This window comes from Lissotriton helveticus, chromosome 6, assembly GCF_964261635.1.
Source record: "Lissotriton helveticus chromosome 6, aLisHel1.1, whole genome shotgun sequence".
Classification (NCBI taxonomy): Eukaryota; Metazoa; Chordata; class Amphibia; order Caudata; family Salamandridae; genus Lissotriton; species Lissotriton helveticus.
This window is the reverse complement of record NC_136067.1, coordinates 1342469900-1342484301: the sequence shown is the minus strand read 5'-3', so window position 1 is coordinate 1342484301 and position 14402 is coordinate 1342469900. Positions and strand designations below refer to the sequence as shown.

At 48.7% G+C, this 14402-nt stretch overlaps 1 protein-coding gene across 1 annotated transcript in view; it reads right to left on the bottom strand.

Annotated features, from left to right (window-relative positions):
* Positions 1–14172, bottom strand: part of CAPN9 (calpain 9) — a 281553-nt gene extending 267381 nt beyond the window's left edge. Inside the window, exon 1 of the mRNA XM_078649072.1 lies at positions 13321–14172. Coding sequence (XP_078505198.1) covers positions 13321–13533 — 213 coding nt within the window. The 5' untranslated portion in view covers positions 13534–14172. The remainder of the gene's footprint in view (positions 1–13320) is intronic.
* Positions 14173–14402: the final 230 nt, after the last annotated feature.

Here is a 14402-nt window from a genome sequence, read left to right as displayed (position 1 = left end):
TATTTGTACATGTGTTTAAATACAGAAAGGCAGCAAAATGTTTAAAAAAATCCATTCTATACCTTTCCGTTATTACCATCAAGCCGTAAGTCAAGGCTTTAGATCTCTCTCTTGGTAGCCTTTGAAAAACAGTGTCATAATTGACCGAGGAGTCTCCAAAAAGGAGCCTTGTGTATTGCAGAATTTCTATGGTGCTTAACCCCGCAAGAAGCTAGAAGCAGTGGAAGGTTATAAGGTTTTATTCAAAGAAATGTTGCACTAACCTGCCCATTAAAGAGCTTTCGGAAGAGTCAGGCCCTCTGTCTTTTCTAAGCTCTCCTGTGTACCATGCGTCAAAGACGCTAGTGCAGGTATGACTTTGGGTAGACCTTGCTAGCCTCTCAGAATCTAAAGTCAATAACCTGAGAATCGCAAGCACCTCTTAGCGAGGAGTGTACCGAGGTTCTCAGTGGATCATGTTGTCATGTCCTTCACATGTTGGTTGCGGGCACCACCACCACCTGTGCACTAACAACTGCTTGCAAGTTCTGACAGCTTGGGCAGAGAAGGGAACAAGTGCTAGGAGAGATGAAGTGGGATGGTCCTTATTTAGATGGAGTGAAAATGTTTGCGCCAAGGCCTAATTAGTGGGGCTGTCACACTTTAGGGCCCTCGGAGTAACATTTTATCATTTTTTAACCAGCCAATGGCCTTAAAGAAGGGGGTCAAACAAACACAAACCGGTCTGATAATAGAGGTCCTTTAGACCTTTGGGGGCTGCCTGCCTGCTAGGTATTTGGCCTCCACTCTCCTGGTGGAGGACCACCCTCTACATTTTGAGATCCCCACCTACCTAGCAGAGATCTTTGTGACCAAAGTATATTAGTCACCTCAGCATGTGTGATTACTAATAAAGTGCAAGCTGCCATGCTCTCCTTGGCTCGTTCAGCATTTGTTTTTAATTTTTAGAAACAATCCCCATATTAGACAGTCATAAGTCAGCTAAGGTGTTGCTAGTGGAAACCATGCGGCTCCACATCTCAAAATAAATGAGGAGAGGATACAACCGGTTTAACGGAGCAGGTGAACCACCTATTTATGGTGGTTAACCCACTCCACCAAACTCTAAGGTACCTCTTTTGTCCCAAAATGATAAGCCTACCCAACCCATTTATCTTTCTACTCTGCCTGGGATAGTCCAAGAGGAGCATCTGCCTTATTAGCAACTAAGCGCTGTCAAATTTGTACCTGCAGGTGCCGTGAGCAAGAGATCCATGTCTTCTGACACATCATTCACCACAGTGCCGCAGTGAACACCTGTCCATATTTTTTAGGTCAATTTTCTTAAAATTGCTATTCGCGCTTTCATAGTACCTGAACCAACTATTCAGTTATGATCAAGAAGATTTCTGTGCGACAAGCCTTTTGGGAAAGAGAAAAATAAAGCGTGCGCCATGCACGATGTGTAATGCAAGAACCTATGTACGCAAATCTACAAAATGCTGCCACTTTTGGACAATTTTGTATTCTTTGCCAAAATATCATATCTCCCAAAATGTAATTTATTTAGGGTGTCTGACAAACTCACTCCCGCCGCTAAAACAGATGCTTCATACCAGAACGCTCCCAGAATTCAGAGCAATTGTTGAATGTGGAGGTTTGAAAAGACGGGAAGAAAGTACACCACAGTGTCTGGACTGCAGCAGCTACAGCAATGGGCAGCACTTATTTTTACAGGTGAACACTTGAAAGACGACTTATGTTTTATTCTGTCTTTATTGGAGACCAATGCCAATTTCGCCTATTTATTAGCAACATTTTCCAACTGCAGTTGTTGATACTGAGTAGATCAGAAAAAAGCTTCTTGGAGTGTGTTTTTATGATCCCAAAAGTTGCACATAAGTGGAAAAAGTGGGCAGGGTTCACAGTAAAGGGTAACCTGCCAGATCACACCACGTCTGTGATTCGATGGGCAATCTCGCTTCGAGGACCCTAAAGGATCCCAAACGCTATATGGTCTTCCAGTAGCCAGACACAGATCCTGAAGATGAGAGCACGAGCTGGGTGTGAAAACCCACATTAAGTACGAACCAGCATAATTCGGCATTGGTGAGCACAAAGTATCCAAGGTTTGCTCCTTCTGCAGCAAATGCTTAAGAACATATAAAATGGAGTCGGGCATTCACTTTCAGAGGCCTACTACTTTGAGTTCTATTAAGACTAACGGGATGGGAGCTGATAAGTAGTGTCAGCCAAAGAAAGTTAATCAGTCCCATTACCCCATTTGTTGTGTTCATTTTGCCTTCAGAATGCATCATTTTGCTCTTGAGGTGCCACCAAGCGCATTGGTGGGGTATGTTCTGACTCAGGTGTCACTTTGGTGTGTGGACGATGGATGGTGGTGGTCAGAGAGGTGGAGCAGCAATCTTATTGCAGTCCTGAAAACTATGAATATATATTAGTATTTGTTAATTTGTGCATGGCAGTCAGAGGGCGTACACAATGCAAAGCAATACACATGGGTGCCTGTTCAACACAGTGGTAGGGGAACTAGTCTCTAATCTTTGCAGATAGTTGAAGGTGGTGGGCACTTTTTTGGGACTGGAGCTTATTTTTCAACTTCAACACTGCACTAGCCCAAGTCAAGGGGGAGAAAAGGGTGACAAAGGTAGAGGGCAGCCATTAAAATAACCTGCAAGATTGAAACTAAGAGACAAGATGTGAAGAAAGAAAGAGGCATGGGGAGGAATCAATACCAGGCAGGTTTGGTAGTGTGCAATGCCAGCACTCGGCGGTGACAGCAGCGGGGTCCTAAGAACAACCAGGGCCCCTGCACTTATATACATATTTTTTTTTACAAATGTAAGCATTGAGGGGAATTTATATCGCACGCCTTTTAACCGGATGTATGACATTACAACGCATGCTTTTACATCGCATGCCTTTACAACGCGGTTTTTACATCGAAAACCTTTACAACGCATAGCGCTTTGGGGTGCTGGATAGTGAAAAGTTTAATTTACTATTCCAACTCCAGTCCCCGTGGACACTAGGGAAGGTGTTGGATAGTAAATTAAACGTATTCCCTATCCTAGAGCGCCCCCCAGCGCAATGCGTTGTAATGGTTTGCGTTGTAAAAGTTGCGTCGTAAAGGCACTGCGTGGTAAAAGTTGCGTTGTAAAGGATGTTTCCCCTTTTCACCACCAATTTCAACACAAGTTGGACACTTGTCTCACCCGTAGCCCTGCTGCTGCCGAGGAGCAGGACAAAAGCAAGGAGCAGAAAAGACAGAACGTGAATAGGGTTCCTAGGGCGCAGTTTCCTTTCTATTCCCCCCCCCCCCAAGCCACCACCACTATTTCCCATTGCTTGAGACCACGAGGAGCAGGTGCAAGCCAGGGCTGGCAGCTGCAACCCCTGTTCCAGCTAACTGATGTTCTTGGAAAGGCTCAATCATAGCCGTTTGCCTAAACTAAAGCGAACTTGTAAAACAGACATGAACCTAGTGCTACACAAACCATCATTCACGGATGTGAAAACCAACCAAGCTATCAAAATAAACTGAGGAAACAAGCGGTGTGTACATCCAGCCGCTGTCGATGCACGCCTGCGGTTTTAACTCGGTACATTTCCTCAGGGAATCATTAATCCGTGTCAGGTGTGGCTGTTTTGACTGTTCGCGAACTCCTCCCAGCACTTTGTGCTCCTGAACTTCCCTAAAATCCCTGGAAGAGAGGCTTTCTGACATTTTTGCGGCAGTGCCCGCTTACATCGACAAGACAGCCGCACAGCTTCCCACGGAGCCTGTTGTGTCATCAGACAGGGCTTGTGTCTGCGCCCTGCACTGCCGCCTTCTTGTGATAGGCTGAGGGCCATTGAAACCCTGCAGCTATGAAGAACCAAAGGATGGGGCAGATTTGACTAACAGTATGCAGCAAGAAACAAGCATTGAAAATGCAATAGGTCTCGCAATAGAAGAGTTTAACTTTTTTCGTTTTGCAAATGGATGAGTGGCGTTGCGTGGATGAGTGGCGTTGCGTGGATGAGTGGCGTTGCGTGGATGAGTGGCGTGTGAGAGTGGCGTTGCGTGTGAGAGTGGCGTTGCGTGTGAGAGTGGCGTTGCGTGTGAGAGTGGCGTTGCGTGTGAGAGTGGCGTTGCGTGTGAGAGTGGCGTTGCGTGTGAGAGTGGCGTTGCGTGTGGGAGTGACGTTGCGTGGGTGAGTGACGTTGCAATGCAATAGGTTTCGCATTAGAAAAGTTGTAGTTATTGGTCTTGTAAATGACAATTTATTTATTTTTTCGTTGTTAAAATTGCTAAATTGATGGCTTTGTCATTTACAATGCCAATAGTTATAACTTTTGCGAATGTGACACCTATAGCATTTGGAATGCAACATGTTTTGTATTTATGTGACTTATATGGCAGCTCTGGTCGTTATGCTACATCTCTAGATAGTTTTATCTTTCGCAAATGTGACACCTATTGTAACACAATATGTGTTGTGAGTGAGGGTGAGGGGTTGAGGGTGAGTGAGGGTGAGGGGTTGAGGGTGAGTGAGGGTGAGGGTGAGTGAGGGTGAGGGTGAGTGAGGGTGAGTGAGGGTGAGGGTGGGTGAGGGTGGGTGAGTGAGGGTGAGGGTGAGTGAGGGTGAGGGTGGGTGAGGGTGGGTGAGGGTGAGTGAGGGTGAGTGAGGGTGAGTGAGGGTGAGTGAGGGTGAGTGAGGGTGAGTGAGGGTGAGGGGTTGAGGGTGAGTGAGGGTGAGGGGTTGAGGGTGAGTGAGGGTGAGTGAGGGTGAGTGAGGGTGAGGGTGAGTGAGGGTGAGGGTGAGTGTGGGTGAGGGTTTGAGGGTGAGTGAGGGTGAGTGAGGGTGAGTGTTATTAATTGTACACATGGGAACTATTTGGGGGAAAGTGCAGACGCCAACCTGCAGCAACCCAGCTCGGGTCACAAAGAAATATGCCAGGCTAAGAGAACATATTACAGTAAGCAAGCGGATACTTGCGCCCAATATGGAATGGCAGCTGTCAGTGAACGTGTAGTGTTGTTAGTGCCCATTATTAGTGTGTTATCACTGCGGTAGACACAGCTGTGCGGTTACAGTAGCACGCCACTCCTAGTTAGTGCTGTGATGGTACTGTTCACTGTTTATGTATTAATGGCAGCTGTTAGAGTGTTGGCAGTGTCCACTGTTGACCCCTGAGATAGAACGTAGAGCAGATAGGTAGGAGGCAGCAGGGCCAAGTGAGGTAGGTAAAAGTAGCTGCTGGCAGCATTACTTCCCTGGCTGTCCTGCTCTATGAATCGATCTACACTGGATCCCAGACTTGAAGCGCAAACTGGAGAGCTGCGGGGGGGCAGGCACCTCCTGGATTAGCAGTTGGAGCAGGACATTATATTTGGAAACGGGTGTGGAGCGACAGAAAGTGGGGGGGATGGGAGAGAAAACAGCCAGAGGAAAAAATTTGAAAAAGGCCTATGGAAACGCAGTGAAATGAAAGGGGGAAGCCACCTAGGAAGAGCCTGGGTAAGCGGAGTAGGAAAGCCCGTATTTTGCTTTGCGGTTTATTTTCGTATTATGTTTCGCTCTGGATTGTATATCTGTTGACAGCTTAATGTCCTTTTGGGCGTGTAATCAGTGTAATCAGTTATTTCCTGCAGCGCAGCATTTTGTTCTTTATGTAAGGGAGTGAGTTTTTTTTTCACAAAATGGGTGTAGTGGCACAATTACGAACAACCTTACTCTTAAATAACAAGCCGTGAGGGGCGGTAGGTGTTTGGGGAAGATATACGGGAGAGTAACTTAACTGCAAGCAGCGCCGTGTGCCAGTGAGTCGCTGTAAAGCCTTGAATACATAAACACCAAGACTAACCTTCCAAACACTTTTAGTTTGCTAAAACTGAATTTATTTTCACATAAAAAAGGAATTTTTGTTCTAAATAGGAACATAAAGCAGGTAATAATTTGCTAAAGCTATATTTTGCATATTTACAATACCATCACACATTTACATGGACGCACGGGAACACACACTTAGGGTGCCTGTTGATTTTAGAAACTATAGCAACTTTTGTTTTGCAGGAATGTGGGATATGCACCTGGGGGAGGGGAAAGGAGCCGAGAAAAGCTAACACTGCTCACTGCATTTGTATTAATGCAGCGCATTATTTCCGGATCGTGGCGCTGAAGCAGATTAACGACGGAATTACTAGGATTTGCCCAAATGCATCCATGTGACACTGCCTTCTAGTCTCAGCAACGCACAAGCATTGTGGGACATGTAGTTTCAGGTTTTACATTAATCAGGACCTACAAGTCAGGCCGGTCTAGAATATAAATTACAGTTTGAAACAAAATATAGTTAAGGCGGGCTGAGGCGGTTATATACGACGCGGGTCATCTGTCTGTGACTGGATGAACTACGATGCTTAAATCCACCCAGCTTTCTCTCGTTATTCAGTTACCCCCAATAGTGAAGTCGGCTCAATAACTACTAAGTGGAGCCCTGCAACGTGCTATTGTTATTTTGTACTTTTAACTGTGCAATGGCACCATCACCATGCTTTAAGAACAGGAGATTGCCTAGCGAGATGTATATGGCCTTATTTGTAATGGTAAAACCTGAAACTACTAGTCCCAGACTGCAAAGCGTCCTCTCCTAAAACATTAGAATCATTTTAAAGGTGGAAAACAAAACTGCATGGTCCAGTATGCACATTAGTTCCCCGGACTCATCACAGCTTTCCCCACCATGCATACAAGAAGCTAGGGCAAGATCTTTAATCCCAAAATCTTTTTTATTAAAACAAGCTCAAGTTGAATACATACTTTTCATTGTTAATCATGCATGCAATACAGTTGTCAATTTGTGTAACATTTGTTGGATGTCAAGTACATTCATCGACCCCCAAGAGCGACCCTAGGGTCGGCTACAAGAGTTTATGGCCAGAGCGGCAACTTTAGATGTATATGAAACAGGCAAGATCGATTATACATCCATACATTTAATACACACTTTTAGGCACCTCAACTCCCTCTGTATTTGCGCCACTGAGACCAGACCTTCTCCCACTTCTACTTGACGATTTCTGACTATTTAGGACAGTAAAGATTATGGGTGTGGTGCTGTTAAACAATCAAACAGAAAAAGGACTGGATCAGCTAAATCAATAATTGCTCAAGTTTACCATATTGAGGGCCAATATGTTCTGACTCATCCAAGTGAATGTTGATGAGGAATCATAATACGCCCACAATGCAAAAGTAAATGACAAGCTGCGAACAAAGCATCCGAAAGCAGCCTAAAGGGGAGAAAGGAGGGGTGAGTGTAAGCCGAGGTCACACGGCGGGCAGGGGAGGGGGCGGAGCGGGGAGAGCGAGAGCGGCATGTGGGTGTAAAGAAGCCGGGCCGGGCAGGGGAGGGGGCGGAGCGGGGAGAGCGAGAGCGGCATGTGGGTGTGAAGAAGCCGGCCGGGCAGGGGAGGGGGCGGAGCGGAGCGGGGAGAGCGAGAATGGCATGTGGGTGTGAAGAAGCCGGGCCTTTGAAGTGAAGCTAAGCTTCACTTCAAAGGTGTCGGAGGAATGCGGGCGGCTGTGCACGCGCTTTTAAGCTCAATGCACATGCGCATTGAGCTTAAAAGTCACGGGCACTGCAAGGAATCGCCACGATTCCTTGCTTCGTAGTTAAACGTTGTTTGAGCCGCAATAGGCTCGCAAGCTCGATGCGCATGCGCATCGACAGGCGAGACCTAAAAAAGCAGACTGTGCGCATGGACGTCATGAAGGGGTTGCAGCTGCGACCCCTAGCATGCCCCTTGTGACCCCTGGCACTGCCTTTGCGACCCCTAGCAAAATCAGTGCCAGGAACAGACGCAGCTCCTCCTTATGGATGTCGGCGGGGCTTCACTCTACTTGTTTTTTGACAATTTTTTATTATACTAAGTAGTGAAAAATATTACATTATTTGCTTTTAGTTTATTTTAAAATGGAGTACAAATAGCTGGATTATGACTTTCCCTGGCGGCTGAGTTAATTAAAAATAAAAAAAAGCTTTTAAATGTATGTATGTATGTTGTGTGCGTGCTTGCACTTTTGAGCGTGTTTATGTGAGAGTGTTTGGATAGGCTGTGTGTGTGTATAAGTATGTGTGAGTGAAAGTGAAGGTCAAAGGGCAAGTGAAGTCACTTCCGTTACCCCTGGTATTTTGGTGATGTGACGTCCATGATTGTGCGGTACAAAAGGGGGTGGTGATGGACGGAGCATCTGAACCAATCAAACACTCACACCCAGTCAACAGATCTGGGTTTAATCCATCACCGTTCTTTAGCCCACTCTGCCATCCCAGTTCAGACATGGCCATATGCAAATCAGTCTGACCCTGTGCCTCATGGGAACAGACCAGCCCGACCCGTCCATGATTGTGCGGCATATTCTGTTGCTGTACTGTTTGGCTGCTATCATTTCAACGCAAATGATTACAGTTCAGGCAAAAGTGTAGTGTGATTAGTACCAGTTTAACACCGGAAGGCAGCACACACCAAACGAAAGGTAACGGTGCAAAGGGTCTGCCACGGTGTGCCACCACTTGTGATCTTTTGAATGAACCTTTGATCCGTTTAAATCTGAATCACATATTCTCGGACTCTGGAATTCATGCAGCCGGTGTGGATTATGCTGCAAGTGTGGTAAATCCATAGTTTTTGCAAAAAAAATCTGATCGGAGAATCCATTAATGGCGGTGGCCTTGGATAAAGTGCATATTTTCACAATATGAAGGGCACAAGTAAGCCTCGAAGGTTACTTTAAAATGTGCGCGAGGCAAACCAGGCTACTGAACCCAGGAGGTGCTGTTTTTCTTTTCTTTCTAAGCTTTAGAGACTGGTTGCCAACTAAACTTTTTCAGCTACAAGAATTCTAGCTCTCCAGCTTTTTACACCTTCATGTTTTAAGTGATTTAAAAAGGTGAACCACAAATACAGATTTGAATGCCTATGGACTTAAGGTATCATAATACGAATTAGAACTTTTGAAATGACAGCAAACTGCACACTTTATTAACCCAATGCAATCCGTCCTACTTAAGCGCTACACTCGCTTCGTTTTACTAGTATGGTGAGTCTTGCTTGCCACTCAGGAAATGACCCTCGTCCCTTCAACACTGACACCACCCTCATGTAAAGCACTTATCCAATATTTGCTGATTGCTGCGCCGTATTGAATGAAGGAAGGTGCACTTGGGATGTATCCAAAATTCACAATCCTGGTATCATTTAAGGAATGAATCAGAGACTTTACACACTGACACGTCACTGACAAGTGAGCACGCCTCCAGGGTGTGTCGTGTTTTACACATGGAGATTGGCACAAAATTTTACAGCCGATAAGAACTGAAAGGCCTTTTTTCTACCTTACGTAAAAATATACATGGCCTCCAAATGACTATATCTTCCCCTCCCAGACCTGAAACAAAGCTCGGGGGCATATTTATCAAAGGTTTGTATCGCGCTTGCACCACTCAACGTGGTGAATGCGCAACACAAACCCTAAAATACGATTTATCAAGCCATGTAAGGCCACTTTGTGTGGCCCTCTGTGCATTGATAAATTACGAGTAACGCCACAGTGTAAATCGCTGCATTGCGTTACTCTACCCGAGGGAGGCGTCCCATGGGTGGTCCCATGGATTTTGAAGCATTCCCAAATTTACCGTTACTGGTAGACATGGGAATGCGCCAAAAAGCTAGGCCTTCCTAGGGGAGGCGTTACGAGAAGAAAGATCCTTATTTCTCCACTTTAACTTTCTCTTTCCATGAATGCAGCACACATAGAAAGAGGAATATGCCTCAAGGGTGCATGTGTTGGCTTTAGGCAGCCCATTGTGCTCCAGTGCTGGGGAAAAGGCAGGGATGCACCGTATTGTGTTAATTAGGGTGTATTTCTCCCCTTTCCTTGTAATGCAGCACAGCGCAGCACATCAAGGTGACTTGCTAAGCTGTGTTACTTTTTAATAAATAGGCCCCTCATTTTATGCTACAATAGCAACAAATATGGGACACATCTATTTACAAATTCAACAAGTCAGTTAGCATTGAAAATTAGTCAATAGTTTGGAATTGGGGTTGGACTTTACCTTTGTCTCCATGTTAGCCCCTTCCTTTCTCTGTGATGTACAATGGCGTGGGGGTGAGTCAAGGGGCGTGGCATGGCAGGTAGTCAGCTGGGGGTGAAGCCGACCAGGATGCAGGCCGCCATCTTGCATTCATCTTAACTCGTTGACATCCCTGCCTCAGCCCCATCTCAAGGCACAATGACAGGTCAAGGGACAAGGAGTGAGGGCTAAAGGTACGTCTATCAATATGGCAGGCAGTAGAGTAAAGGACTGAAGTCCCAAAGCGGATACAACCAGAGAGAGGGCAGATGCAGATGATGCTAGGGGCCACAACTAAAGTAGTAGAGTTCTGAACCATGTGTGATACTGTGCCACCATCATTGTTTGCTTAGGGTTCAGGCATAAACATGTACTTCTCACTGATACAATTTATCAAACCAAATAAAATACAAAAAAGCTTAATGTATAGGACCACACGTTTTCAACGAAAACATATCTTTGAAATAAATTCAAATGAAAACAGGTAAAACAAATGTACCTTCTGATAAAAGAAGGACTTTTTAGGTTTTCCTTTAAACACAATCTCCAGGTTACTATATTTTAAGAAGTGAGCATGCTGTGTGGGGAGATGAGGGGGCAAGAACAGAAGTAAACAGCGAGAACATTATAGGGCCCTAGTAGAATGTTTGAAATAGTTCTCAGACGTACAAGCATATGAAGAAGCAAAGATCTGCACAAATACAGAGAAGGGCTGTACAGAAAAGGAGGTATGTAAGTATCAACAGATACTTAGCACTGGAGATGGCAACAGGGACATCTTAAGGATTTTGGGGCCCTGGCGAAACGTATTTTGGAAGCCCCTGTTCAGAACAGTTTTGAATTTAAGATCCAGTTTCAGCTCCTTTATGGCCAGGTTACTGACAATGGACTGGGCAAAATTATGAATGTGTTTACATCTAATATTCAGGGCTAGTGATGTGTGTTTTCAATACTGTGAACAGGAGCAGTTCACTCATATTGCTGCTAATAATATCCGTGACACTCTCCCATTTCTCATATGCCAGGTCGTGTTTTGATCTAAAATAAACTTTTTTTATGGATGTTGTATGAAACAAACAAAAACATTTCTTTGCAAAATGTTTGTAATAGACTCACACATCACCCACATAAAAAATAAATTAAGGTAATAACGGTATTTAAAACAATCTGTTTAAGAATTATTCAAAATCACCAGAACTAGACCCCCGGCAGAAGAGAGCTGGATCTATTTGAGGGCCCCTTGAAAGGCTGGGGCCCTGGGCCAGAGCCCACTTTGCCCTGCCTTAAAACGTCTCTTGTTGGCAAACAGGTGTAACTTTCCAGAAACTCTCTCAGCTTCAAATTGTCAATGACCGAGCATCTCTCAAACCTGCACGTCATTCTGTTATTTTCAGGAGAAACAGACCAGCAAAGGAGCTTGGGAGAGACTTTTCAAAAGCAGCACATTGAGTTTGGCAGCCCAATACCACTGCAGAATGAAAGAGTACCACAGCAATTTAACTAATACTCTCTGTGTTCCCTCATCCTCACCAATTATAAATCATCTTTCTTATGTCTACGGTTTTGGTGGAAAGGCCCCTGCTATTACTTTGTGGTGCAACAGTTCCTCCAAGTGTGAGGTAAGGTGATTAGTGGACACATGGCCAGACTGAGACAGGGGCATAAGGACCCCCATAGAAGTACATGGAGTGGGGACCTCACCCACCCAGGTATCCAGGCCTCCCCGCCACCAAGAGGGCCCAGCCTCACTCACCCCAGGTCGCCCCACCACAAAGAGGGCTCAACCTCACTCCCCCCAGACCGCCCCGCCACCAAGAGGGCTCAACCTCACTCCCCCCAGACCGCCCCGCCACCAAGAGTGCCCAGCCTCACTCACCCCAGGGCCGCCCCGCCACCAAGAGTGCCCAGCCTCACTCACCCCAGGCCGTCCCACCACCAAGAGTGCCCAGCCTCACTCACCCCAGGGCCGCCCCGCCACCAAGAGTGCCCAGCCTCACTCACCCCAGGCCGTCCCACCACCAAGAGTGCCCAGCCTCACTCACCCCAGGCCGTCCCACCACCAAGAGTGCCCAGCCTCACTCACCCCAGGCCACCCCGCCACCAAGAGGGCCCAGCCCCACTCACCCCAGGCCACCCCGCCACCAAGAGGGCCCAGCCCCACTCACCCCAGGCCCCCCCGCCACCAAGAGGGCCCAGCCTCACTCACCCCAGGCTGTCCCACCACCAAGAGTGCCCAGCCTCACTCACCCCAGGCCGTCCCACCACCAAGAGTGCCCAGCCTCACTCACCCCAGGCCGCCCCGCCACCAAGAGGGCCCAGCCTCACTCACCCCAGGCCGTCCCACCACCAAGAGTGCCCAGCCTCACTCACCCCAGGCCACCCCGCCACCAAGAGGGCCCAGCCCCACTCACCCCAGGCCCCCCCGCCACCAAGAGGGCCCAGCCCCACTCACCCCAGGCCGCCCCGCCACCAAGAGGGCCCAGCCCCACTCACCCCAGGCCGCCCCGCCACCAAGAGGGCCCAGCCCCACTCACCCCAGGCCCCCCCGCTACCAAGAGGGCCCAGCCTCACTCACCCCAGGCCCCCCCGCTACCAAGAGGGCCCAGCCTCACTCACCCCAGGCCGCCCCGCCACCAAGAGGGCCCAGCCCCACTCACCCCAGGCCCCCCCGCCACCAAGAGTGCCCAGCCTCACTCACCCCAGGGCCGCCCCGCCACCAAGAGTGCCCAGCCTCACTCACCCCAGGGCCGCCCCGCCACCAAGAGTGCCCTGCCTCACTCACCCCAGGCCGTCCCGCCACCAAGAGTGCCCAGCCTCACTCACCCCAGGCCCCCCGCCACCAAGAGTGCCCAGCCTCACTCACCCCAGGCCCCCCCCCCCGCCACCAAGAGTGCCCAGCCCCACTCATCCCAGGCCCCCCCGCCACCAAGAGGGCCCAGCCCCACTCACCCCAGGCCCCCCCGCCACCAAAAGGGGCCAGCCCCACTCACCCCAGGCCACCCCGCCACCAAGAGTGCCCAGCCTCACTCACCCCAGGCCGCCCCGCCACCAAGAGTGCCCAGCCCCACTCACCCCAGGCCGTCCCGCCAGCAAGAGGGCCAAGCCCCACTCACCCCAGGCCGCCCCGCCACCAAGAGGGCCCAGCCTCACTCACCCCAGGCCGCCCCGCCACCAAGAGGGCCCAGCCCCACTCACCCCAGGCCGCTTCCACACAAAGGGGATGGAGGGCTTCTCGCTGTAGAAGAGAGACGCCTCATTGGCCGGGAAGTCGGAGTCCTCAAACAGCACCCCCTTCCTCTGGCACTCTTGCTTCAGCTGCTCGAAGGTCTTGCCCGAGGAGTGGGTGGGCTTGGAGTTCTCGGGCAGGGGGGTCTCCTTCAGGTTGGGGTCCTGGAAGCGGTGAGGCATCTTCCTCGGCGACTGAGAGGTCCTCTCCAATAGAGTCAGCAGCAGGAGCGCGAGAGGACAAGTGAGCGCCTCCTGCCAGAGCCCACCGACAGGACAGACAGACTCGAACTAGCAGAACCTGAAGCGTGAGTGCGCTGCAAGGGAAGAAAGGCTGCCCAGCCGCTCCCTGTTTCTGGCCACCTGTTTGAGCTGACAGAGACCTGCCCCTCTGTCAGCCTGCAATAAGGAGGGAGGGCAACGCCTCGAGAGCAAATACCACACAAATATTTTCCCCTCTCGCCTCTTTCACCTGCAGCAGGTTTCTTTCTGCATGGCTATACATACGCACACCTCGGCTTCACTTCTTGCCCAAGGGTGAAACCTAAAGCAAAGTATTGAGAAAGAAAGATTTTGGGACACTTTAAAACATGTCTCACTCAAAAAATCACTTCTGAAAAAGAGTGTAGGCCAGGCGGGAAACTAAAGCCAAATTTCGGGGGGCTGAAAAATATTTCCTGGGGGGGGGGGGGGGGGGGGGGGGGGGGGGGATTAATTCTTCCACTGAAGCCCCGTGAGCCCAATGGGCGTTGCGTGCCTGGTGTAGGCCATGTTGGTGTGACACGTAAGGGGAATTGTTTCAACGATAGATATTTGACAGTCACGGCCGGTAGTAGGTGTAACGGCAGTGCGGTGACGTGGGGAGGGGGAGGGGCAGGGTGGGGGGTAGTAATGTATGGATTACGGACTTTAACAGGTAAGTAAACATTTAAATAAATAAAACGAATTTAGTTGCGCGCACTGCATCGCATTTGGTGATGCAGTGCGCGCAACGAAATTCGTTTTATTTATTTAAATGTTTACTTACCTGTTAAATCCGTAATCCATACATT